The sequence below is a fragment of the Lonchura striata genome, chromosome 3 (assembly GCF_050655825.1).
Source record: "Lonchura striata isolate lonStrDom1 chromosome 3, ASM5065582v1, whole genome shotgun sequence".
NCBI lineage: Eukaryota > Metazoa > Chordata > Aves > Passeriformes > Estrildidae > Lonchura > Lonchura striata.
The window spans coordinates 66,359,566-66,387,513 of record NC_140705.1 but is presented as its reverse complement, the minus strand read 5'-3'; the positions used below and the strand labels follow the sequence as shown (position 1 = coordinate 66,387,513).

Here is a 27,948-nt window from a genome sequence, read left to right as displayed (position 1 = left end):
CAGGGCTCCCACGGCATCCTCATCTGCCGCCTGTCACAGCACCGACACGGCCCCATGGCCTGGGCAGCTCTGCCGGGGGCCAGGGAGGGGACACTGTGGCACCACATCCATCCGTCAAGGGAAGAAGGGGTCTGTACTTATGTTAGCAGGAGCAGCAGCTTTTGGAAAAGATGCTGACCTGCAGCTAGATGCGTTTTCCCTGGATTGCCCCAGTGAGCTTTGTTATCTATTTTGCACTTCTGTGTTTTGTAGAGGAGTAAGAAGCTCTTAACTTTGGTCAGAACTGTTTTTGGCCAAGGTTTTTACGATGCCTCTGTTCCCTTTCCTGTGGTGAAAACAGAGAAATGGGCTGGGTCTCATCTTGCCTTCCTGCTGGAGCTGGCTGCCATAGTGCTCTGCCTACAAGAGAGGAAAACACTTTAGGCTCCTTTGGGTTGACCAGGCCATGTCCATAAGGATTTAGAGTAAGTTTGAGAAGAAGCCCCAGTCCCAGGGCAAAAAGAGGACATTGTATTTTCTTTTTGAGAAGCAAAAAGCTTTTTTAACTCAGAAGATATTGTTTTGGAAAATCAGAGCTGACTGTACTAATACCATCCCCTTTTCCCCATTTTGGAGTGATAATGCATGCATGATGCTACTTGACACTGATATTTGTAAGACAAAGTAGAGGTCAAATTTGCTGAATGTTTTCCAAATTCCAGTGAGGTTTATCACAAAGAGCCCCATGCACAGACCCAAGTGGCGTGACTGACAAGGGCTGGATTGTGGAGTCACTAGAAAACTCAGTTTCCAGCCAGTGCTGATGGGCCAAACCATGTTCTTTGGGGCAAAACCTGATAGAAAGCTACAACAGTGCAGAGAGGCTCCAAGGAGCTTTCATGGCTAAGTTTTGACACGAAACTCCATTGTGAGGAGCTGGGTTTTCATGCTTCAAGGAAAAAGTGTTTTCATGCAGAGTGTCCTCTACTGGCACCATCCTGCCTAGGTCTGATAAGAAAGAGCTTGGAACTCAGCCCCTGTGGGGCAGGCAGAAGGCTGCTGCTTTCCCTCCCCTGCACCCTGACATCTCCCCCGGATCTCTGCAGCCTCTGTGGAAGAGAAGCACTGCTGAGTTTTCTTTGCCAGCTTCCTCCCCAAATAAGTGCAGGAAAAAAGTTTCTTTTCCACAGCAAGTGCTGACAGGACTAGCAGAAACTTGTCCAAGGGAGATTGGCAGAAGTGCCCACCAGTACGCCCTGAGTGAGAAACAGCTTGGTTTCCCCCACCCCACTCAGACACCAATCCCCAGGGCTGCTGCTGGCACTCAGTGCCTCTTCTCACATCGGAGGATTGGCACTATGGAGGCTTCTTTGCAACCTGATGGGCTTACCTGCCAGTGCATTTCAGCCTCCTGGCCCAAAGCCAGAGGGGAAAGACTTGGTATTGCTAAGCCTAAGTTATTTCAACAGAGACAGGCCAGCACCTGTCCCAATGCTCAGAACAGAACTGATCTGGAGCAGGAATAAAGCTGACACCTGCAAGGTGGGCTTAAGATGCTCCTGAGAATATATAGGCAAAATCTTTACTCATGTGTGCTGTTCAGGTGAAGGACAGGGAAAAGATCAAAGCACCAGCTCTCTCAGGTGAGAGGCATATGGCATATGCCCCTGCCTGGTAAGTAGAAGTTATCAGAAATTCGGGTTTATCAGTACATCAGACAAAACTGATGACCTGGTGAGCTGTGTGAGAACTCTTTTAACTCTGTGGTGGTTGCTGAACAGTGTGGCATTGCTTCTTTTTCGTGGTTTTTAAGCACTGTGGAAAACCAAATGAAAACACAAATTAGACCACAGGTCTGATGACTTCTCAGGTAGGCTACAAGTGCCATATATTGCAGGAGAAAATGTGACCGTATTCTTGCAAATGGCTAAATTTACAAGATGTGACTTCAGCCACCTATCTGCTTATCTCCTCCTAACTGCTACAGGAGCACCATTCCCAAACACAGTGACATCTTACAACCGTACCATTTCTGCAGGTGTTTACTATGCAACTGAACAGATAAAACTTGGAACTAATCTTTGTCCCAAAAGGAAATAAATGGTCTGGAGAAAGGCTAAAACATCATTCATGTTTAGGTTTTCCCACTTCTAAGGAAAAACTCCAAGTAACTAAAATTTTCCATAGTAGCTGTTTTGCCTTCTAAGATCTAGGGCTGATCTTACAGCAGAAAACAAAGTTCAAGGATTGAGACACTTGGCTAAGTTATCATCAGTTCTTTTTCACAACCTTTCTGTGTGACATTTGGAATATCACTTAGACACTTGCTGTATCCATTCTCAATGTATGAAATGGGGATAACAGCACTCCTTTACCTCCACTGTGGATCAAAAGGATAAGCATATTAATAATTTTCCAAGATGCTTAGACAATGTGTTTAGTGAAGAAATAACCCTACACAGACTGACCCCAGAAAATACAGCAAATACAACCAAACAGAGAAAGTGAAAATGGAAAAGTCTCACAGCTCTTCTATGCAGCACAGGTGCCTCATTGCTACTTCTTTTAGCATGTTTATCCAGCATGATCCTGAGAATCTTGTCTCCTTTGAGGAGAGTCAGAGACTAATAACTGCAGCTGACTTCCTCTCCCTGAGCTTCCCACCACACCAACTAGACAGGAAGCTTCAAGAAGAGAAACTCCTGTGTACTGTGGGAAACCATAGCCTGGACTGCCACTCTTGTGTCTGGTATGAACTGTAACCACCTCTGTTTCTTTCCTGCACCTAACCTGGAGATGACCATGAGTTAAACGCTGTGACATGCAATTGGCTTTTGCTACCTGACAATGATCCCATGACCCTTGAGTTTATCCAAATTCTCCTGTAGTAAACTGGAGAACTGCAGGAATACTTTCCCTTGTGGCACAGTAACTAAATATTACTCTGCCTGTTAGCAGCAACACTGTGCCAAAGATTTGTTTCACTCTGCTCGTCACTTGCGCTTGGAGAGAGGTTTGCTGAAGGATCAAATCCGTGTCCTGCTCATCAGATACATCACATAAAGGAATAGGCAGTGTGCTTATGCTCTGCCAAGTTTGTGAGGTGAAGTGGCAATTTGAAAGGAAAAAGTAAAAAATCCAGTACTGTCCTTCTTAACAGTACAAATCACAAATTTGAAGCAGCATTTAATTTTGAAGCACGTTATCAAGTTTTCTAGATAAGACAAAGCCACAGAGTGAGCAGCTTGTGTGCCACTGCTGCTGGCTACTCTACATCATCCTTGCATTTAGGATAATCCTATCTCTGAACAGCATCACCTCCATGTATTCCTGTCAACCTCTACTTTTCACAGCACCAATTTCCCTGCAGTATAGCTGAATTCTTTAGCTTTTGTTTTTTTTCCCATTTGGTGCCCAAAGAAGGGAACAGAGAGGTGACAAAATTTTGCATAAAGCACACTCCAATGTGCCTGCCTGACAGCAGTTTTATTAACTTACCATTCCAGCCACAACCAGTTAAATACAAAACCAACTCACATTCCTCTTTTACACACTCAGAAAAGGAAATCCACATGTTTATATTCAAAATCTGCATTTAAATAAACCAGTGGTCAGATCTTGCCATCTTACAGTGTCTGCAAGGCCAAATTTGTATTTGCAGAAAACATTTCCCTTCCCCCATCCCACAGCCCCCACAACCTTACTGCAGGCTCTTCCAAGATGACAGGGTCAGCCATGGGTGCTGAGACACAACCTGGAAGTATCACAGTGTGCTGATACTTCCATTACACACACACTGATCTTCTGAAGCTTACAAATGAGATTAGACCTTCACTGCATACTGCAGCTTGGCATACAACACCATTTCCAGACAAACCAAAGAGCACTTAGTACTGTTTCTCAGCTGTGAGACATCAGGAGTTGATTTATGCTGGTTGCAATTTAACTTTTAACCTTCAAACTAAGATCCCTTCCCATACACATTAAATATTCTGCAGTGAAGATTTTTTACCCTCCAGTGGCCATTTCTCATGGAGTTGCCTTCAGGCACCTTCCTGCCATGCCTGTGGGTACTTAAGCAGAGCCTAACTTTGCAAACCCTCCCTTGGGACAGATCCTGCAAAGGTGGTTCTGGTGATTCCCTTGCCAGGAGGCAGGCACTTCCAAGGCTCGGTAACACCCTTGTTTTTCCCATGGAATCTGTGTGTGGAGGTCTATATGTAGCAACACTCAGTTCTTTACTCTGGTCTTGGCTCGTGCAAGCAGACTGATCAACAGTGTTTTATGCGTTAGTTGAACTCCTTGCAAAAAAGGCCGAGTCCTTAAAAATAAAACAGAAGGAATGTTGTGGTACTGTATTACGGTATTTTAGCTCTCAAAAATGTTGCTGAGTTGTTTTAGGCTAATGTTCTAACATCACAGATGTTCCCTTTCTTAAAATGGAGGGAAAGATCAGAGCACCATTACTGGGAACTGAGAATTTATTATCAGGTCTTTATTTTTTAAAAGAATGCAGAATTTCGTTCTTTGGCAGACAATGTTTTTTCATTTGATGAGGATAAAAGCCAGCATGCAGTGTGGTTTCATTTGCTAGTCAAAAAATGTACCTGTACATTCAATTTTACTGTATCACATACTGAAAGGAGGAAAAATTCCATGGCTTGAATTCACAGATGTGTTCTCCAATATTTAAAATTTGTGGCTTTGCTCGTGTGTTTATGTTACAATGTACCATTCTACATACTAACACTCAAATGATTCATCAAAGATCTGCGATAAAAGAATTGCAAAGAAACTGGAATGCTTTAAATACACCATCAGCTTCATGTACTTTCAGTTCTGCCAAGCTACTTCGTTACACACAAGTAGAAAACATTTGAGATACTTGGACTTAGCTCTGCATCACCAACAAAATTCATGTGGAGAAGAAGTAAATTGAATACAAACAAAAAATGGTACAATTTGTCATTGTCACTTGAAACTTAAGACTAAAATTTATTTTTTTTTCCAGAATGCTGCATTTCAATAACAGTTGATTCTCTCTTTAGTGTGAAAGCACTGATACTTCACCTATATTGCAACATCACTCTGACTATTGAAGCTTTTATGCCTGGCCATCAAACACTGTATCTAGTAAAAATGCAGTATATGGAGACTAAGTTGTTCCTCTCCTGGATAAAACTTCTACTTGGCAGCCACGGAACACTGGACAATGTACTTCAGTGTACTGATCTCACATCTCAGGTGAGTAAAACAATTGAGACCTCAGCTCACACCTCCAGATAGCTTGGGAGATGGAATAACCCAGGAGAAACCAGCTCCAGTCTTACTGCTCAGAGGATGCCCTATGCCGTGTCCAACCCTGCTCTGTTGGATGCAACTCCAATGTCCTTACCCACAGCCACTGCATCCAGGAGGGAAAACTAGTGTAAGCAAGAGGACTATGGCACCAGGAAGAAATGTGCAAGTTTTATTTTTAAACAACATTGGATTGAAAAATAAAGCATCATATGGCTTACTGATATTTCAGGAGATAGAAGTGAATAAGTTAGAGAAGATTTAATTCCAAAACATATGTTGCTTCATTTATAGATAAACTAATGTAGACATATATTTTCTTATTTTTGTAAGTGTTGAACAGCCACCTTTTTCCCCTCACAATGATCTCCAAGTTGGCACTTTCTACAAAGCTGTTGTGGACTAAAGGCTTACAAATAGTGATTTTTTTTTAAAAAGAATACTCATCAGACCCAAATATAATTATTTAAATCAGCTTCTTCCTGAGCAACTTAGAATTTGGAATGTGCTGAAAAGTTTCAATAAATAAGTCAAAGATTTACCAGTTTATAACGTACCTTTTAAAAGTTAAGCAAATATATATTTAATGACTGAGGAATAGGCCATAGGACCAGGAATATTAGATGCTATGTGCCAGATAAATTTAAGAACTACCATTTGAGGAGGAGAGGCCAGGTTGATTGTTACAAAAATACAACAGTATTAAAACCTAGCGAGCAAATCACAAAGCAGCTTCTGTATTTAGATTATAAGTAGTGATGGCTGAAGATACCATTAAATAAACAAACAGATAGAAACAGACTTTACTGTAAATGGCAGTGAACTCTCAGGAAGGTGAATGTGTTAAGTGACTATATTCTGTTAAAATTATGGCAGAAAAAGGATTCAAACAGAATTACAGAAACATGAGAATACTAGTTCTTTCCAAAATATAACAACTCCACAATGTGTAAACTAATCATTACTCTTTCAATGTAATTTCATAGAAACCACTTAAAATATACAATGCAGCAGATTCATATTGTAGCTAATATGTTAGTGACTATCTGTGCCATTTTCAGCTTTCTTTAATGTGCTCCTCCACAGTAGTGCATTGCTACCACCAACCTCGGATGTTAATAATGATAACAGAATCTTCTTCCTAGTATTTTCTGTAAGTTAGCATCTTGTCTTAACTCTCCTTTATTTTCATTCTCTGTGTATAGGTAACGACTAAGGGGTGAAGAAGATCGACCATAATTTCTATTGGCTCTCAGCAGGCTCATGGAAGAGGAAACCCTTGGAAAGCCCACCTGAGCTGATCCCGAGTTTATATGCTTCATCCATCACAAAATAACTTTTGCTTGATGTAGCAAACTGAAGTATGACCTTGCAGATGGCAGCTGTGGAATAGGAACCAAAATTTTTCTGGTACATGTTTGAGAAAGGATATAAGATAGACAGAGGTGGATTGTCCTTATCCTGGCAAGCAGCTGCAACATCTTGTACCTGCTTCTTTCCTGTCCTCTGGGGACAGGAATTTATTGCTCTTATTCTCTATTAGTCCAGCTTTCTCTAGCAATAATGGTGCATAAGAGGCCAAGGCCTCATCAAGACCCCAGACTCTCCCCTATTCTGCTGTGCAGCAGAAGGCCAAAGAGCTCTGCCCAGGGCTGCCTGTGGGTCTGTCACTACTGCACCTCCAGGGCTGGCAGGCTGGCCAGCAGCCAGCACACCAACACATCACAGGGAATCCCACTCCTGGGACACCCACCTGAACAACAGCAGCACCTCACATAATGGTGCTACTTCTCTTTCACCAGCTTCCACCGATCCCTTTTCTAGCAGTGGCAGATAATATTTGTAGTGATTAACAAGGGCAACTTTCACAGTGACTCTCTTAATAACCTATCACTGAATCAGCTTTGGTTTCAGAGAGCACATCTTCTTGTACTTGTTTGATGATTCTGAACTATTTCAACTAGAGAAGCTGTGTATGTTCATATTTTTTAATTTTCCTTCTAGCCACACTAAAAGCAGGAGTTTGGTGTTTGTGCTGGTGGGGAAGCTGTGCTCAGATTCAAATGTGAACAATTAAATTCTGCAGTTGCAGAAATACAGGTCGTACTTAATAGAAGCTCCAGATCACCTAAGCTTTTTAATGGGTAGCTTTTTCCACCTCTCTTTGGATTTGTGACCCAAAAGAATAATAAAAATCTAAAATACCATTCTTGAACATAAACCCCATATATTACACCTTTGCCTTTAGAGTCTAATAGAAACATGCTCAACTGCTGAAATAAAGCTCTGCCTAGCATTTTAAATTTGTTGCCATTCACTGACCTGGTAATTTTTCCCACTCTGTGAACTTGAAGGTTTTACCAAAAATATCTGGTTCCTGTAGCTTGCCTTACACTCACTAGTACTGATTTGGCAGAACAGCAGCCTTGCTCCTCCAGCACAGGTAATTCAAAGAGCTGTTACTTAGCCTCCTTCTGAGCTTGGTATCTTTGGACTGAAGACAAAGCAATGGCTCTGACCATACCACTGGGATATCAGTGTGCTTTGGACAGAAAGAGGCACTCCTCCCAAACGGCTCACTGTTTGTAGTTAATTTGCTGGTAGTTCATGCCACAGTGTTATGCCATGAAGACTTTTTTCTGGTCAAAGAGAGAGACAAGAATCGGTAAGATTTGCTTTTCAAGAATGCCTAATCTATTCTTTTGTATTTTGCAGTTCATGAAGGACTTCTGTGTATTCCAAAAGTTATTTTGTGACAGATGGTCGGTACTTCTCTCTATGCTATAGCAAGGATGCTATAGAGCCAACACTGTATAATGAATCAAACCTGCAAAATCAGGTATCTCCCAATGGCTCCAGCATGTGGGAATGGTCTCTTCTGTTCCATTTCAAATCCGCTGCGTATTAACTCAGTTCCTTAAGGAATTACTTTTAATAATAATTAAAAAAAAAATCTTAAGAAAGCTGGAGGGATCACCAGAGGAGAAAGGATAGCTCTTCCATCCATCACCTTTTATAGATATCCTCTAGCCACTTTTCATCATCTTCTTCCTCATCATTTATTGGTTCTTCTGTTTCCAGGGGAGAAGGAATGAAGAACTCAGGTCTGGGACTTGGTTTCCTGATATGAGACTTCAGTCCAAACTTGCGCTTTAGCAGGTGGAATTGTTCTTTGACATAGTAATAAAACTCATATTCATATCTCATGCGTTGATAGAGGATCTGTATTGCTTCTGGAGAGGGGACGGTCTTTTTCACGGTCACAGTCAGATTGCCAAGTTTCCTATGTTCTGTAAAGAAAGAACAACAAGCAATATGGTGGGTGCTGACTACTGAGACCAGATGTAAACTTTTTAATTTAAACATTAAGGCATGGCCCTACTACATTACCAATACAAATGAGTTCAAGTTGTCTCTAACAGTGGATTTACTTTTAACAAGATAAGAAAAAAGATAGATGTTTGAAGTCAGACTTGCATGTTAAGATATGGCTAGTTCATACATGTCTTGTCTGCAGTCACCAAAGACCCTAATTGTCAATGGTTATCTGAAAATGCAAATGATGTCACATGAACTAAGAGCCTGAGCTACACGTAGAGAAACCCACAATCTTGCCTAGCTTTGGAAATTTGACATCAGGCATGCCACCGAGCTTAAGTAATCAATTATTTCCTATGTGGCACATGGTGACCTGTCTCAGTTGTGCTTTATTATAGTTCATCTCTAAACAGATACTTGTCACCCTGAATCCATCTCAGGTTAGCACTGAAGGATTGTTGGCATCACCAAATGACACCTTAGGATCAACTGTGCCTGTTAACTTTCTCATCCTGTTATACCTGTTAATGGAACTAGACTCATCTTCCGGTCATGCCCTGGAAGATTTCACTACTTTTTTGCTCACCTGACAACTTTTGCTTTGGTAAACTGAAATACAAACCTTTTATTGTTGATAAAGAATTAGAGTTACTAACAAAAATACTGAATTGTCTCTTTGCCTTCTCTCGCAATCGATGACTCTATCACTGGAGATAAATGTATTTGAATGAGGTGTAAAGCAAACTCTGAAGGCAATAATTATGCTCTTTTCTAGATGGCAATTGGCTGCCAGAGCATCCTAAGTATATAGCATGGGAACCTAATTCTTATTGTAACAGCAATTCTTCAAGTCAGAAGTATTCAAAAGGGTCAGGCTATGAAGGACAGCAAACAAAAAGCTTACGTGGAGGAAGCAAACACCAAAGAACATTTCATGTTTCCAACTGGGTTCCAGTGGCAGCAATCACCCTCACTTCCAGAGGGAGTCCCTGAATCAAAATTTTACCATGGGCAGAGTTTTGCTCATGTGAGCAGAACAAATGGAGGTCTTCTGAAGCACCTGCCAGCAAAGCTTAACAAATGCTTAGCATCTCTACAGAGAAACAGATTTTTGCAATTGCCTACACAAAAAGCTAAGGGAGGCAATGCTGGTTCTAGCAGGAAAAGTAAGTTGTTCTTGGGATCCCACAAGCTATATATTTATCCAAGAGAAGTTGTCAAGAATAGGTTTTTAGGGAAGAGAGGAACTTTAAACAAAGACAAACCCTTTTATCCCAAGAGGTAATAACTTACTAAGAAGTCCATCTAGCAAGCACAACAGCAATGATTTTATAGGAAAAAGTTGGTACAAGATTTTAAATCTTGAAAAGTACAATAGATGGGCACAGTATTGAACGTGAACTGCTCTCTTTAAATTTTAAAATATTAATATTCATATAGCTTAAGGTATCCACACTTGTAAAAAAATTCTACTTTCAGTTGATGAACACACATTTTCTTCCTTTAGAGTAAAAGAATTAAGAGAAAAACAACTCAGAACATTTTAATAATACTACATGAGACAAGTGCTGCTGGGGTGGACATTCTTGTAATCACTGGACTTCACTGTGTCACACCCATCTGGTGCAGAAGAAAAAAGTTATATCTGAAATAGTTTTTCTTATCAACTGCAGCAGAGTAAGCTGAAATGTAGGAAGAATGATACAAAGAGAAGATATGTTGACTAGCCTACCCAATGCAACACTGTTCTAAATCACAAAAAAAATATTTAAAGCATTAATTCTATTTTGCATCTATACTTTTAATTCCTTCTCAAAAGGAAGAATAGTTTTTACTAGTTGGTAACTGTTAAAACATACTACTATGTAATTAAATTGAACTTTTACACCAAACTTAGTTCTACACTGAAATCTCTCTGTAAGTAATTAAGCAACTGAGTACACAGAGTTCTCTGTTCTTTAATTACAGTAATGTACAGTGAAATATGCTCTATATTTACTGACTGCTTATCAATTTGCTTAGTTTTATTTAGATAGTAATGAAATTATTAAAATATAAAAAAAAAAGCAGGAAGAGAGATGCAATATTTAACATGCTATTTAGCTAAGAAAATGTGTAGAGGAAGGATCAGGAAATGTTTGCATTTCAAACAGACATTGGCATAGGAAGCAAGACCTGTGGTTAGTAAATAGTGTGAAGTATTTTTGGTGAAAATATCTGGGTTCCCCAAGACCTTATTTTCTTCTGCACCACCTTCACACATAGACCGGGACAAACAAGTATCTCATCTTGTTAAATTTTTAGTCAAGTTTTTCAAGTTACCTTCAAATTGCCATTGATGGGTATGAGATGACTACATTCCAGAAAGGCCAATGTACTCAGTCTGTCCTTGGGTGAGAAAACTTTCTTATGATTATTGAGTGCTTCAAGACATTCCTCCTTATTGTGCTTAACTGGTCGCTGCTGCCAGCTTTGCAGTCTGGTTTTCTTTACAAATTCAGCAGCAAATATACCCTACTAAATATTGCATTTATTAGCTTAAGCCTTTATACTGCCTGCCAACTTTGTTTTTATTTTACGTAAGTTATTTCTGCTACAGAAAACTCCATTTAGCTCACTGGAAAAAGCTCTTTACTTATATGGTCCCTCCAGGACTGTAAGTGGGGAAAGCCACTTTCACAGCTCCAGCCCCCTTCGGTGGCTGCTCTCCCAGCAGAGAGAGGCACTTGTGCTAAGCCCAGGAGTGCTGCCAAAGATGACAAGGTGAAAAGTACGAGACTGTTTTCTTCAGGGGCAGTCTGTGGGGGCAGGAGCAGCCAAAGGCAATGTCCTGCTGGTGTTCCAGGTGCCACCCTCGCAGCACAATACACTCCTCTGAATCTGCTGTTGCAGCGGCACAGGGGTTTCAGTCTGTGCCCAATTCTCTGCTCTGTGCACTCACCCATGACTACAGAAGTACACATCCGAACAGACAGAAACAGCCACACTCTGGAAGGCTGCAGGGGCTGTGTAAATCTTCTGGCTCCTGTGTGTTTGCCTCGCAGCAAACAGCATCGGAACTGCAGAGCACGAAGAGCTGTGAGGTGTGGGTTGCTGGATGGAGTGGGTTGGGCCTGTGCCTGGCAGCAAGCTCAGCCTTTTGATAAAACAAGTGAACCCTGCTATTTTGTGCTTGAACTTTATTTAGACTTCGTTTTAATCTTAAATACTCTTAAAAGGCTCTCTAATACAAATATGGATCAAATCACAAAACTGCCCCTTGAAGTCAACTCAACCACCTCATCACAGAAGCAAAATGGAAAATTAGGTAGATCTGGCTTAAAGCCAAAATACCAATCTGAATATGCTCCATAAATGCAGCTGCCCCACCAAAGGACCTCCATTTTATGACCTTTGAGACAGCTAGCCAGATGCAGGGCAACAAACTATACCATTTACTTCTTAGGCTTATTTTTTAAAAATGTGTTTGCTTTGGCATTATTTTAAGAAAAGTACTACAGTAATGTACTACACAGAAATGCACCTCCCAGTGCAGCCTGCTCATACCTTAAATTAAGACTAAACTGGTATGCAGATAGGAATGAAGAAAATTAAATTCTTTTGGGTTACCAGTTGATGAGTGTTTACTGTTACTTTCCACACTCTCACTTTTTTTTTTTTTTAAACTAATAAATGGACATTACTCACTGCAGCAATCCAAACCATAGGGAAAAGTGAGTTTTATAACTTGCGGCTCCAAAAACCCTGAATTGCCATATTTAGACAAAATGATCCTAAAGGCATTCTCCACCTCTTAAGAAAATTTAAGAATGATGTGCTCTCCAGTGTCCTGCTGTTTTGGGGGGTGCCACGCAGAGGCCTCCTCAGCGCCACTCCTGGATGAAGCCACATACCTGCTTCTCTAGAGTTTTAAATGGAAATAAATATATGTCACTGTGGTTAGATGTGACATATGAAGGAGCGAGGGTCTCTGCTTGATCTGCCTCTCATTGCTGTGGTGCTAACCAGGGCTCTGATGGCTATGCTAGAAATGATCTCCCCTGCAATGTTCAACTGCATCTTAGCAAAAAATTTTCTGGCACAATTGATTTGTTTCACAATCTTGAAATTTTTAGCCTGGCTCTTGCAGGATATCTGGAAAAGGGCAGTTCGGGGAGAATGGATCAGGCACCCATTTGCTGGGCTTGCATATCTTTCCACTGGCCACTGGGCTATTGCTGCTCAGGAGTCTCAGCCCAGGGCAGGTCCCTGGATCTGAGCCAGAAGAAGGATGGTGTGCTGCAGCCACACTACACGATGGAGCACCTTGCTTAGGCTCACGTTTGTTAATGGAAAGCAGGGATGGTAGAGAAAATCTAACAGACACACTGACCAGGCAGAAATATATTAAAAATCAAAACTGATGGAAAAACAAAGTAGCAGTTTGTTCCACAGTATCTACCAATTTCATCTGAAATATCATGAATCCCGGTTATTAACCTCTTTACCACTAGTTTACTCAGTTTATTCACACCAACAAAATATGGTGCAAGTTTTAACAACATGTAGATAAAGACTAGACCCTCACATGTTTACTGGGGACAGTTATGCCAGGCTCACAGCAATGTTTGCTTGTTTTTAGCCCTTCTGTCCTGAATTATTGTGGTGCTTTGCTGACACAGAACAACTCCGAACTCAAGGGGATTAGGAGAACTCTTGCACACTGGCACACAGCCATTTCCTATCTCCTAAAGGTCACGTATGGATCTCTCTGAAAGAGCAGATCTCCGGAAGTCATGGAAACTCCCAGAACTTCAGGGATCTGCAATCCTAGGAAATGGAACATTCTATTATTTATCAAACAAGGATCTTGGGAACAAATACACTAGCCTGTAATTGCCCTGAATACTGTAAAATGATGGAAGTAGGCGAGACAGCAATGTCTTTTCTTCTTCCTTACAACTACCATGAATAAAGAAACCGGAGGAAAGAATAGTCTCCCTGTTAACTTTATAGAATTTCATTATTTACATTAAGATAGAAAAATGCAGAAAGCTCTGATAATGACAAGATGGCACAGAAAAATGGAGGGATGCCAAAACAGAGATTAGCCTGGAAGAGCTGAAAGAGATAATCTGAAAAACATGTAATCAAACAACTACTGATGTTCAAGGATGTAAACACCAAGGAAGCATGATATAAAATCACAGCAAGGAAGAAAGAGGAAGAAAAAAGAAAATAAAAGTCAGTGGTAAGTGATAAATATAAGGAATACCTTGGGATGATAAAGCCACAAATAGCAAACATCTTCCTATGCCATGCAAGTAACAAAGCAACATATATTTGAAAAATATTGCAGAGGCCAGCACTGCATTATTCTGACTGTCAACTGGTCAATGCAACAGCAATATGAATTCAACAGCGCTTTTACATACTACTTGAGCTGCTAAAGGCATTATATCATTATTATGAAACATTTGCCATACAACACACTCAGCAATGCAAATATAAAACTTTCTCCAGCTACTACACTCTGAAGTTTCTTCTCCAACCAGTAAGTATTATAACAAAATCTTGAAACCCTCCTCCTGGAAATGTCACAGTGCTATGCTTTTGCTCCTACCAGTTTAGAGCTGTGGATCCAACAACATGGATTTCCAGCTGCATGGGACACTTCAGCCAAACCTCCTGTACCACACACTATCTCCGATGCAGTCCTCAGCCTGGAAATGTGCTGTATCTCACATAAGATCAGATAAAAAAAAAATCTCAGCAGGATCTTCTAAGTGACTCCTTTATTTGGTGCATTTTAATGTTGCATTCCCAGTTCAGGTAGATTAACACAGAAGAAAAAGGAAAGTTGAAAAATAACCCACACTGGTAGAATGAACAGGCAGATTCTTATGAGAATGTGGTCAGGTACTTTTATGGCCATTAAACAACTTTTAAGTTGAACTAGACAGAGTTGGAGGTGCCAAAACCAAAGTCATCTGCAGAGGAAATGCCAGCATTGTCTAGTTTGAGTTGCCGAAAGAACTGCTACGGTTGCAGCTCATACGCTGCAATTTCTAATGTATCTTTTACAGCTGTTTAAGAATTATTGAATGAATCCAGTCAAATCTGGATCTGACAAAACCACAGTTTAAAAATAGGTTCTTACAGATGGCTTGTGAACAGTACTGCATAGTAAGTTAATCAGATACTAACATTATCACTTTTCTACAGACAGAAGAGAGAGTTGCAATGACTGAGACAAGTTTCAGCAGCTTACGAGCAGGAAAAGCTTCACCACAGCTATGCAATGCAGAAAGCCTGCAGAAATACAGCCCAGGACTTGAGAATCTAGAGCAGGCATCTTGCCTTTGTGTTTCAAGTCATGGTAGGCTGCTATCTGTGATTTTTGTCCACAAAACAGAAATCATGAAGAGGCTGTGCAAGCTGAGATGTCCAAAAGTGATGGAGAGAGGTGGAGATATCTTTATTTCCATATATAGTATTGGTAATAGAAAAACTGGCATATAGCATCCAGTTTGTAACCACATCCTAAATCAGAAAAAGTATGAAAACAGCCTCAGAATGAACACTGGGGTTGAAAGGGACACTTTGGAGAAAGGTAATAAATTTGTTCTGGTCAGCTTACCAAAAAAAGATGATTGAGAGGTGACTTGTTTACAGCATCTGCATACTTTCATGGTGAGAAAACCACAGGTACTGAAGGGTTGGAAGCAGGAACCAGACAAATATGGACTGGAAGTATGGCACTGCTTTCTTGAAGTGGTGAAGGTGCTGAATTGTTAGTACAAAATGAACACAATTGGTTGGCTATCACTTGATAGTCCTGCATCAATGATGGATAACTTAAAGAACTCCAGATACTGTCTCTATGCAGAAGAGAGACTGTGTGGCCTGTAGCACACAGGAAGCCAAGCTCAATGATCCAATGATCCATTTAAGTCTTTTGCAGATTCAAGTAGCAAACATCTTGCTTGTGTCAGCTTTCAAGTCAGAAGCACCACATACAAAAGCCTTCTTGTCACTGCATTTCAGATACCTTCGTGTGAATGTCTTTTTGGGAGATGTCTGAACACCCAGTTTACTATGTTTTCCACTTCCTGACTGTTCAAACCTAGTGGTCACCACCCTGTAGTATCAGGCCTTGCAGGAATGGGAAATAATCCTATATTTTTTCAAAAAAATGTTGAGACTATACACTTAAAAACTGTTGATTCTAAATGCTACCTCTTATACTCTTAGCATCTTAGACTTAAGCCTAAGTCTTCCAAGAGTATACATATGACTGCTTATTTCTTTATATAACTACTGAAAAGAAAAATTAATGCAAATATACTAACTAGGATACAAGTAATGTCCAGTAATAAAACTTATGCACTGCCAAGCTAAAATCACAACTTATAGGAGATGCAGGACTGGAAGATGGATGTTACAGTATGAAGGCTGCTCTTAAAGTGGGGGAAAAAAAGGTACTATTGGTTCTTTTCTCTCTTGTGAGAAAGTTGCCTGTTCCAAGAAGATTTTCTCCAACCATGTCTGCACACACACAACTGAAAGCCTCAAAATGGTTTAATTTCTTATTATTTCAAGTTACAGGCAGTCAAGAGAAAATTGTCTCTTTTGCCCTTAGGTTCTTCTGTGTATAATGAATGACTGTAGGCAGCCAGGGGCCGAGTCACTGCTGAAGAAGGAAGAATGCTACCAGAGCAGAAACAACACACTGTTCCTTTCAAGTTCACCCCCTCCTGGCCCACATCCCAACTGCCTTGGCCAGCTGCCAGGAGATCCGGACAAAGGCTTCCTCCTCTGGCCAAAACCGAGGAAAAGGGTCTGTTGTTTAACACAGGCAGACTTGTTTCAGCAAGAGAAAAAAAAATAAAAAGAAGGGAATTATATTAACTAGAATCCCTGGGAGAGGAGAGTAATCTCATAGTGTGGCTAATGCAATTCTCACCCTGTGCTTTTCCTGGAGAGGGAACATCTTGATTTTGTCCTGTTCAGTCTAGAAAGCAAAGTATAATGTCCCAACAGGACTAAGGCCTAAGGCTGCCAGGGTCTTCATGTCCCCTGAAGTCACTATGAACCAGAAACAAGAATCCATCTTGCCTCCTTCCAGGAGGCTCCAGGCAACCCACTCTGCCCTCCATGCCTGCACTAGTAGGCTCACATGAAGGGCAAGTGTCCTCACTCACAAAAAGACAGTAATTCCTATGCACCTAGGAGACATCCAAGAGTCTGACAGATAAGCCCAACATTTAGCTATCTCAGGACTTCACAGTGACCAAAGCTCCTGCTGGATTTCCACAAATACAACCCAAGTCAAGGTGAATTTATGCTTGTGTTATTCACTGCCTGTTACAGAGCCTGCAGCCATGTCTGCAATGAGAAACCTAGAACATTTGGGATTTGCTGTGATTTGAGAGTTTGAGTCTCTCCTGGAAATCTTGGAGGCAGATGCTGTTGCAGAAATTATAGTGATAAACTGGCTCTTCATGCCAACCTCAACACTTCTTTAGCAGTGCAGCCACAGGTGAGGGATGGGGGCTTGAGAAAAGCAGAAGAAATTCTCTAGGTCTGGTGTGACCTGTTTGGTCCCAGGTGCCAAAGCACTCCCTCAGAGGCTGTATCACAGGATGTAGTGTCTCAGCGACCTGCGACAGGATGCTTCCCCTGGCAATTTCTTATAGGTATGAGAGCTTTTGGAAGCAGGCCCCAGTTCAAGGATAAGTATGATCTTAATCTCTTTGGGCTACTATAAATTAATACAAAACATTTTTAGGTGCTTAGAAGCTGTTCAAACACCATCAAGATTTACACATGCATGTACTTGCTCTATATTCCAAGCAATATATTTTCTTACAGAAGGAGTGTGAAAACAGCATTTCTGACATACTTACGAGACTAAGATCTTGGAAGATAAAGGCTTCCCTGTTCATTCCATGCATCTGTACCAGCCAGTAGCAAAGATAGCTGACTCTGTAGTAACTCTCATCTGTCTTCTTGGACACAATCAGCTCCAGCACACCTTTACCATTCTTGCTTGTGTATCAGCACCAAGAACAATATATTAGGGGAACAGGGCTTGCTCAATGATCTTTTTTAATTCAACTCCCATTTAACATTAATGCACAGACAGGGAAGAGATACATGGGTGCATCATTTTGCCATCTATCACCTCGTTTACAGGAAGTATATTCACAGTAGCTTTAACTCTATTGCTTGTTAAAGGACTTAGATGAACACTCTGAAAGCACACATGAATCAGAATTAGAGACTTAGGGGGCATGAAAAGCCATTGCTTCTGCACTTAATCCTGTAAATTGTCTTATGTCTGCAGTATTTCAACCGGTAGTTTCATGCCAGTGTTAGAGAGACTGGCTAGTATCAAAGTTTCCAGGAGAGTCTGCACGTTAGCTTAAAGACAATATTAGACCTAACATAATGACTACTGTGCTTCAAAGTTATACTGCACAAACCTTTCCCTTGTGATTAACAAAACAGGAGATAAAATGATCTGCTGTCTTTTTCCATTTCAGTATTTACGAGAACTCGTAAACGTTAATACCTCTGAATAAGAATAAAATGAGATAGAAACCAGGCAATGTGACAGCAATTAGGAAAAACTCTACAAGGTAAATGAATTTTGGGAAGGAATGAAGTTACTAAAAGGAACACTATGCGTGCAACAGCCTAGGCTTTTGTTGAAGAACATTGCAATTTTCTACAATGCAATCTTCAGGAGTGGTGGAATAAAGACATTCAACATTACTCACAACATGTGCAATGTTAGAAGTTATATCAAGATAAAGAGAGGAACCTGCTGAGGAAGGCTGGACATAGTCAGCAGTCAAGCACCCATGCGGCCACCTGCTCTCTCCTGCTGCTCCCACAGTGGGAGGATGGAGAGAACAGGAGGAATACAAGCAAGAAAACTCATGGCTAGAGACAAGAACAGTTTAATCTGGAGGAGGCAGGGAAGGATGGAGTGATGCAAATGACATCCCTTCCCCACTCCCCAGTCAGTGCAAAAGCAATGGCCATCCCAGAAACCAAAGATCCCACTCCTTCCTCCACCTCTACTTTTGTTAATTACTGAACATGTTGTTGTGTGATATGAACTATCTCTTTGATCCATCTGGGTCAGTTGTCCCAGTTGTGTCCGCTCTCAACCTCTTGCTCATCCCCAGCCTCCTGACCAATGGGCAAAGTCACAAGAAGAGAAGGCAGTGATGCTGTGTGAATTCTGTAAGTTAATTTAACTTGATAACACAAAACAGAAAATACCATTAAGAACCCAAAGTCAATACTTCAGGACCATATTTTAATACCTATTCCTCTAAAAAATAAATCCGAGCCTGAATCTACAAAATCCTATTCAATTTGCTAAGCTTACTAGAAGAATATTTTTTTTCAATAGAGAATATTTTAATGAAGTTCTGTGGAAAACATAATGAAAAAGTTATCTGAGAGAACAGTACATTCAGTGTTTCCAAAGTAAGAAATACAATGAAAAAATAAACAATTAAGCCAACTTTAGAAAAAAAAAATCACCTCTGGCTCAGTATACATTTGTGTAGAAGGGACATTGACCATGCTGATGTGTGTGTGCACTAATGCTGTGTCTGAGACAGTCCAGGATGTCTTTGGCCTTCTTGCCTACCTGGGCACATGCTGGCTCATGTTAAGCTGGCTGTCAACAGCACTCAAAGGTCCTTCTCTGCTGGGCCACTTTCCAGCCAAAAAAAATCTATTGGGGAGGTTGCCCTCTACAGCTGGGTGTACAGCTTTGGGAGGGACAATACACATGGAGCCATTGAGGGAGGAAGGGTACATCCAGCCTAGGCAGTCAAAGCAGCAGAATCAACCCTGGCAGTTAATGGGGGGACAGATGCTGCAGCTAGATTGCCTTCACAGCCAGTCTTAGTGCTGAGCATGCAGGTCCTAGAACAAAACTCAATGCCTGGATGGGGCCAAGTTTGTCAGTAAATCCCTAGGTGCTGGGAGTACAAAACTGTGACTCTGAGCTCTTTAAAAATACATTCCTCACAGGCTACTCTAGTATGTCCAGTGACTGCGGTCATCAACTTCTAAATAAACAAAGTAACCTGGGCACATCATGTTCAGCTGAAACTTCATCCCTCTGCTTGCCATAGTGGCTGACAGCATTTCTGGCATATTCCCAGAGCATTTAATTTTATTAAGTACATTTACTGAAGAAATGAAAACACTTAAACTGAGTAAATATAGCGTCCTCATAAATATAACTAGGTTTTTTTCATTTTGTTTGAGTAACAGTGGGAAATGAAAAACAGCAAGGCTAAAGGAAGTGAAGGGACCATTTATGTAGCATGGGAAAAATTAAACTGAGATTCAACACTTCAAAGTGGGTGACATTTGTTTATCAAAATACTTTTGTTGTATCTTTTGCTTTTCGTCTTTTCCTGCTAAGACTCAGAAACAGGGATGTAGTGCTAGATTTGACCTTTGATTTTAGCAGCAATCTGGGAAAGTTCTGCCACTATTTCAAAAGCAAAATATTGGTCTGGCAGTGCCAATTGCTAATAAATATACTTATGTATCATGTGCTATTTCTTCACTAAATTACTCACACATGTACACAGTATGAAAAGATGTGTTGGACAAGCAGTTTTCCCCTTTTTTCACATGAGATACAAAGTGGCTATATGCTTTACTTTTCATTACTTCTGAAGAGTGGGATGCACACCAAGATGTGGTATGAAAGGGTAACAGAAGCAGTCTGTGAACTGAACAGATGAATTAAGCAGAAACTCAAACCACTGATTTCTACAAGTAGCTTGCAAAAACATTCACCAAGGAAAATAATTTTCAATGATTCAAAGTAGAACCTTTGGCTAAGTGGTAAGTCAGCCTTTAAACTAGGCTAAATAAGGTGTTTTGCAAATGCACAATGTACTGGGGCTTGCCAGGGACCCAATACCATATTCAGCAGCAGAAGGCAGTGCTGAGAAAATCCTGAAATTTAATATACAGACAGACATGCTTTGCAGTTTCACTGATTTTCTCTTAGTAAAAGCTCAAGATGAACTGGGCTGACACCTTTGGTAAGACAAAAGACTGAGTTTTCTCACTATCAACCACTTGCACTGGCATGTCTACACCAAAAGGCAAAGTTGTGCAAGATGCAATTTGTTATTGTTATTTTCAAGTAATAAGAGCTAAAAATGGCTGACTATAAAAAGGGCTTACTGTTCTCCAGGAGCTGTTTTTGGTACATCTGGATGAATACATATGTATATCAGGATATGTGTATATGTATGCCCATAATTATGTGTTTCTTTCAAGGGCTTAGACTAAGAGCATTCATCTCACCCTTTTCACTGTGTTGAATGGAAAGAACAATTTGCCATTTGCAAACAAAACAAAATCTTAACAGACGAAATCCATTTCATTGTGCTTAAAAAGAATACATCCTTAGCATCTCACCTAGTCATTACAGAAAATCAGTGAGTTGGCTTTGCACAGAAAGTCATGAACTAGACAAAGTTCCGAAATTCTAAAAAGAATATGAACTCGTCAAAATGCTATTTTGTATCCAGGATTCCCAGCTGACGTCCTGACTCTAATAGCTCTTAATTGCCATCACAGACACTCACAAATTACCACTGAGTTTACCACTTACTGAATTAAATCAAGAATGGAAATAGATAGGATAATAATCTAGAGTGGAAGAAAACCCTAGTCTCTATGAACGAGGATTCAGTGCAGAAAAATACATTGAGGACTTCTTGAACACTGAAACATTAGCTGTGGGCAGTGAGCAGCCAGAGACGTTGCTAATCCAAAAATCTTGGAGATAATATGGAGGAAGCAACTGGTGAAATTACCTCACTGCCAAATACCAGGTTGGTTTAACCACCATCCCTCACCCCAGCTGGTCCTTACATGCTTCACCCTTTTCAAGATCTCTTTAGAGTTTACTGGCCAAAATCCTTCCCCAGGTTCCCCATCCTCTGCAGTTCATTCACTCTCTAGCAGTTGCTTTGGTCACCATGCAGGGGTTTCTTGAGACTTTACTGGAATAGATCTTCCTCTTCATTCACCTCCTTTGCTCTTGGTAAGGGAGTCCTGGGCTTCTGCTGTGTTTTCGTGCCCCACAGGGGAACTAAGCCTAAACATAGACTTTGTTCCTGGAATCTCTGCAGAAAAATATAGTGGAGTGCTAAAAAAACCCCAAGTGAAGCCCACAAAAAAACCTCAAACAATTCCACCAAAACTTAAATCAAATAGCACTCGATGCATAGATCTGTCTATTGGATGGGCAAGGAAAGCACTAAGGAGGATGACATAAAATTTGGTTTTGTATGCATTCTTCATCTTTGCTCCTACAAGCACTGTTGCATGCCAAGTCCTAGCCAGCATCCCTGTCTACCCTACTATGTACCAGTGTACAGCATGAGCCAGGAGTATTCCTGCCAATGAACTCCAGACAGCCACTCAGGGCACCAAACAGCCCCCAGAGAGGGAAACAGCCATTTACCTCTCTTCACTGGCCATGCAGAGAGTTCAGTTTCCCCAATACATAATTTAAGCACTGACATTAAATAATGTCAATACCGAGTGAAGTAAGGTAGGTTTGTCAGCTGGCTGAAGACCCTTCAAGGATGAGTCATGGTTATTGTGAAATTGGCAGAGCACTCATGGAACAGTAGAGAGTGGAAGAAAACTTAAAAGATAAAAATAAGGCTTCAATGCCCAGAAAATATTTAGCAGTATTTAGGATAAAACAGAGTTTTTGGTGAATATTTTCATTCAGTGTTTTAAATAAATTTGCTTTGGCTATGCTGTCACATCTGTCATGTCCAATTTCCACTAGCTTTTGGAAGATGTATATTATATATCAGCCACCCATTAATTCCACACTCTCATTTTGTGTAACAGAAAAAGCATGTGTTCGTGCCCAAGCAGAAAACCACCAAACTTGGTAACATCCTAAAAGCCACAGGAGCACAGCTCTGCAAAGCACTGTGGGCTTTGGCCAACTGTGCACACCCATGGCTCCCTGCATGCACCAAACTCTGCTGCAGCAACACCCATGTGCTCCCTGTCCCTGTCTTCCCTCCACAAAGGCCCAGCACAACTGCTGGGCTCTCCCAGTAGCTTGTGCTGCACTTCCTTCTAGTAAGAAAGAAGCAAAACCTGAAAGTGCCCATCCCTTTTGTTACCTTTTCTTTGCTAAATCCAACAGCACTCTTTATCAGTCTCCTTTTCCCCCTCCCACTCCACAAATACCAAGAAATAAAATAATGTAGGTGATGGCTTGGAAATGAATCCAAGCAGTCAAGAAGCAGGAGAAGCAGAGACAAGACAAGCACACAGTTTTTGTTCTAAGCCCTACATTTCCATGCTCTGCTACACTGAAGACTTAAGAGGTACACATGTACCCCAAGAACAGCAATACATCACACAGCAACACAACTTCATAGGCCCTTCAAAATTCAATTTGAAAGAAACAAAATGGAAGAAGACAATCCTTATTCAAAACTTGCATTACACAAAAGGTATTAGATAGAATCATACTGCAAAAGGCACAACAATAAGCTATATTATTTTATCATTAATCTGTCGGAACATGAAAAATTAGTTTCTTTCCTATGCTGGATGGATAGAGCTGAAAAATTTCACAATTACATGGAAGTCAGCTCAGAAAAAACAATCACGAGGAAAGCAATCTGGTTGTGAGGAGAGTATTTCAGGGCCTGAGAACAGAGCAGGAGTGTTTGCGTGGGCAGACAACAGATGCTGCTCCAGCAAACAGCAGAGCAGGGAGGGATGGGTAAATGCTGGCATTTACTTGCTGTTTTAACTCTTAGCAATTGGAGGAAGATAACAATTTAAGACACTGCCTCCTGAATAGCTTTTGTATTTCTCCTGAGTCTCCAATTATTATATTTTTCTCTCTGTTCACTATCCTCATTTCCCCTGAGTATGCACTGACAAGCAACTTGCATTCTCTAGAAATCCTCCCACTAGCTATCTGGAAAGAAATTTATGCTAGAGGGCATAACCCTCTTCTAACATGTAGATGCCTTTAAAACCACAAGTCATCTTCAGAAAGCAAATTGCACAGAGATGCATAAAGAATTCCTCCAAGACCTATTTTGGAGGCAAGTGAATGCAGCCAACTCACAAACATCAGCAGTAATTTCAATTCAGTAAGCACGACTGGCATTCTCAAAACCTTTGCCCAAACCACACAACCTCCTTGCACGTGCACTTCTTCTAAAAATATTTTTTCTTGTTCTGTTTTTGTGCTCACATTTTGCCCTCAGCCTTTATGATAAAAATTTTCTGGGTGAGCCCTGGAGAACTGAGCAGACCAAACACTAATTCTCATATGGAATTTATTTAGAGGGGAAGAAAAAACCCCTTAAGTTGACTAGTTACGTTATTTTGAACTGGTTTTATATTTTATGTGTACATAGTGGAGCTGGAATTTCAGGGCTGGCTTTTGTTTGCATTCATCAAGAAACATTTGTTATATGAGCTGCTGCTACTGCTACCAAAACAGCTGCTGCTCACTGCTAGAAAACCAGAGGCCAACTCAACAGTTTCTTTCTTTCTCTGGTGAGTATAGCTGGAAAATGAGGCCTGGTATGTATGCAGAAAATTACCTTTCTTTGGCTTTGCTGTCATCCTTGCCACCTTTCGCTTACCCAGAATGCAAACTTGAAAGAGAATGGATAAATCAGAACAAGAGCAGGCACGTTCTGATGCTCCTGAATCACCTACCATTAAACACAAATCAGAGCTACAGCTGTGTGAACTCCCTGCTTTGCAGCTAGGGCAGCACCTCCAATGTGAATGCCTTTCCTTCAGCTGCTCTTGCAATTCAGCCGGGATTTAACCCTTCTGTCCTGCATCATCATTTTCTGCCATCTGGAAAAACTGAGTCACCACTTAATCTAGCTTCACATAAAGATTTCTTCTATAGGAGACTGCTTCACCGTGCAGAGAAAAATACCCACCCATCTGATAATCTCTGCACTTTCCTACCATGGATCAGGACTCAGAGCATCTGTGGACTGCAGCTCTGAGTGCCAAGGACAGACCTTCTCAACTGCACACAAGCTGAATTTTAATGTTTTGCTTTGTTATGATTAGTAAACCACTTCAGTCTTGTTTTTGTTGCTCCCTGGTAACATCATATCAGCATTGACCTCTCTTACCTCAGACATAACTTTTTAAGAGAACATTTATCCCAGGCTGGAGCACAGTCCCTGCAAGACTTCCCTGTTTTTTTAAAGTAAGAGGGCACTACCAAACAATGAATGCCTACCTCTTTCACCAGCTTTTTCCTGCAGGAGACCATTCTTTCTCCAATTCTGACAACTAGTTTGCTTAAAGAGCTTTTGGACAGAGATGTTGCTGAAAATCACACCTGTACCATCTTATATCCCTGTGCTTGCTGAGTCCTTAAAGATTTTACAAATGCCATACTGGCTTTTCCCAACTGTCTATTAATCACATCCTCTATTATAGTTCCTCCCAGTATATCAATTTGATTCTTTCATCTGTTGGTGTCTAAGTGATAATTGCAGCCTTCTAAAAGCTTGAGAGTGATCTTACCTATTCTTCCAAAATAGCTGCTGATTGAATCAGAAGACACACCACAGAGTTGGCAATTTCAGTTTCAAATAAATCCTTGATGAATACTAGCTCTCACAGCAGCATCCCTAACACTGCCAAGGAGTAAAGACAACTGTGGAGTAAAAACCACACGCTAACACTTACCTGCATTATACATGGCATCTGGAAGTAACCGAGAAGATATTCAGAGTGCAAATAGTACAACTCAAAAGATAAGATTTATGAAGGGCAGTAACAATGGTGCAAATGTTGGAGATAGACAAAGAAAACTGGAGAGAAGATAGTAATAAAAGAACACAATGGGAAGGCAGTTTGGAAGGAGAGGAAACTGCAAAGATGAGCCTAGACAAAAACGGAGGGGAAGGTGCTCTTTCATGCTACGTTTGAAAATTTGTGATTCAGCTCCAGGAACAGAGAAAAAGAAGAAAACCAGAATCTTCATAGCTATATTTAGTAAAACCCTCTTTTCTCACTATAGCTTCCAGGAGAGCAAGTTTTCAAGAGGGACAGATGAAAAAGGCTGGGAAATTCCAACAAGGAAAGGAAATAGGGAACATAACTCCAAGAACAACTTTTGGAAGAGCAAGCGGTCAGCTCTCCAGCACCATAAACTGCCTGCAGGGCAGGTAAAACAAAGGGGTTCACAGGAAGGAGCACAGGCACAGTGTGAAGCTGTGTTCAAGTGAGGAGTGATGGCTGGGGATATTCCAGCTGAGAGTACCAGCTGTGCAGCAGCTGAGAGCTACACTGCTAACATACTTACTTCATTTTAATTCTTACAATTTTGTCATCAAGGGCTGACCCTTGCACTTTGCTGAAATTCGTGTTACTAATTTTTTCCCTTCTTTTTTAATGGTAGCAACAGTGTCCTTAAGATGATTTTAGAGCACAATACACTGTGTACTCTGGGAGCAAGTGGTCCCTTTACAGATGTACCCTGTAGGTACACCCTTAGGAATGTCTCTTCCCTAAGCCTGTCTTCCTGCACTTCTACCATGCTATTTTTAAAGCAGAAAATGCTTTAAAAATGCTATTTTTAAAGCAGAAGCAGTAACGGAGGTTTAGCTGAAATGCTACTGATTAAAATAGCTATATGATTTTATTTACTAAGTTACTTAAGAAGGAAAGAACTGTCATTTCAGGCTTGACCTGCCTGTCATTAAAATGTCTGTGGTATATTGTCATCAGTAACCCTGGATTATTTATGAAATATCACTAATGCTATATCTGAATGCAGATTTCCTTCCATGCTGGAGCTTTAACAAAGCTGGATATCCATGGGTTTTCCATTTTGTGATACTAGGAACAGGAAGTAATCAAAAGATGCATCAGGGAATCAACCTCAGATGAACAGCAGGAACACACTTAAAACCATAACATCTTTAGTGACTGGTATGCTCATTAGATAAACACGACTGTTGCTTGGAAGATATCAGCACCAAGCCTTCAAAATGATCTCCTGACATACACAAAAAACCCCAAAACCACATGGATTCTTGATGTGTGAGATGTAACAGCTTGTTTGACTGGTCCCTTGGGATTTAGAACATAAATAATTTTTGGTTTTACTGCAACATAGTATGAAATTACATCTTTGAGTGTTTAATCCAAAATCAGACAGCCCATTGATAGATCTGATGAAAGGAAACTGAATGCAAGTGACAGAAATAGGTGGGATAAAGTGAAAAATCTGTAGGCTGAAATCTTGGAATTGCACTAAAAGATGAAGATAATGCATTAGGTGGTCTCAGTCCTCATAATCCTACAGACATACACAAACTTTAGAGAGGGGAATCTCTGTTAATGATAAAGAGGTTCAGATGAGCATGCAAAAAAAAAAATTGTTTGGCTTCAGGTAAAGACCTTGCCATTTTACAGGAAAGAGAAATACGAAAAAGATTGAGGAGAGGAATAGGAAAAAGGTAGCAGATTGCAGAACACAAGCTGGGTATAGCTCACAGAAAGAGAAGATTAAGTAATTCTACACAACACACTCAGCCTATCTCTACAATACATTGCTGTTTGTCAGAGCCAGTCTATGAGCTCATGTGTCCAGAAACTGTACTAGAAGAGAAATATTAAATCCAGGTTTTTCAAACAATGATTTAAGGGACCTTGGACTTCACTTTCCAATTCAACTGATTCTGAGCAGAGCCTTTACAAATTCAACGTCCATGAAAATTCAAGCCTAAAATAAGGATTTAAAAATCAGTACTGTAATTAGCAAGAAGAAAAACTATATCATTCTTTGCCATAATCAGTGGTAAGATCTGGATGGCAGCCAATATTCTTGGATGCCAGAAGTGCTGGGAAAGAGAACTATGGATCGACAGCAGCCTCATTCCTCATTTCACCAGTTCATGAATCATGCCCACAATCCTGACCTGCCAACAGGAAATATGTAAATTTCTCACCTGATCTAAGTGATTGTTGCTGGTGCTGCTGTACTTACCAAGTCAACCACTGCCCTTGACTCCAGGAGAAAGCAGAGTCATAGCAATGCGTTTGGCAAATGGACAAGTAAATCCCACTTCCCTGCACTGTAGGCCCAGGGAGCAGATTCACCCAGACTGAGCACAAACGTTGTGTCAGGCTGTCAGCTGCCTCACTTTTCATCTCAAAATGCCATTCATTTAGGGCCACAAGATAAATTTATAGGCAACTGCTCTGCTGTGTAACTATGCACATATGAGCTAACTCAATCTAACGAGTACACACTAGCAAGGAAGAGTA

General features: G+C 40.7%; 1 protein-coding gene across 2 annotated transcripts in view; it reads right to left on the bottom strand.

Annotated features, from left to right (window-relative positions):
• Window positions 1-4,453: 4,453 nt before the first annotated feature.
• UST (uronyl 2-sulfotransferase) overlaps window positions 4,454-27,948 on the bottom strand; it is a 149,272-nt gene continuing 125,777 nt past the window's right edge. For both annotated transcript variants that reach the window (XM_021527031.4, XM_021527033.4), the window contains one exon: window positions 4,454-8,567. In XM_021527031.4, the coding sequence (XP_021382706.1) occupies window positions 8,284-8,567 (284 nt within the window). In that variant the 3' untranslated portion in view covers window positions 4,454-8,283. The remainder of the gene's footprint in view (window positions 8,568-27,948) is intronic.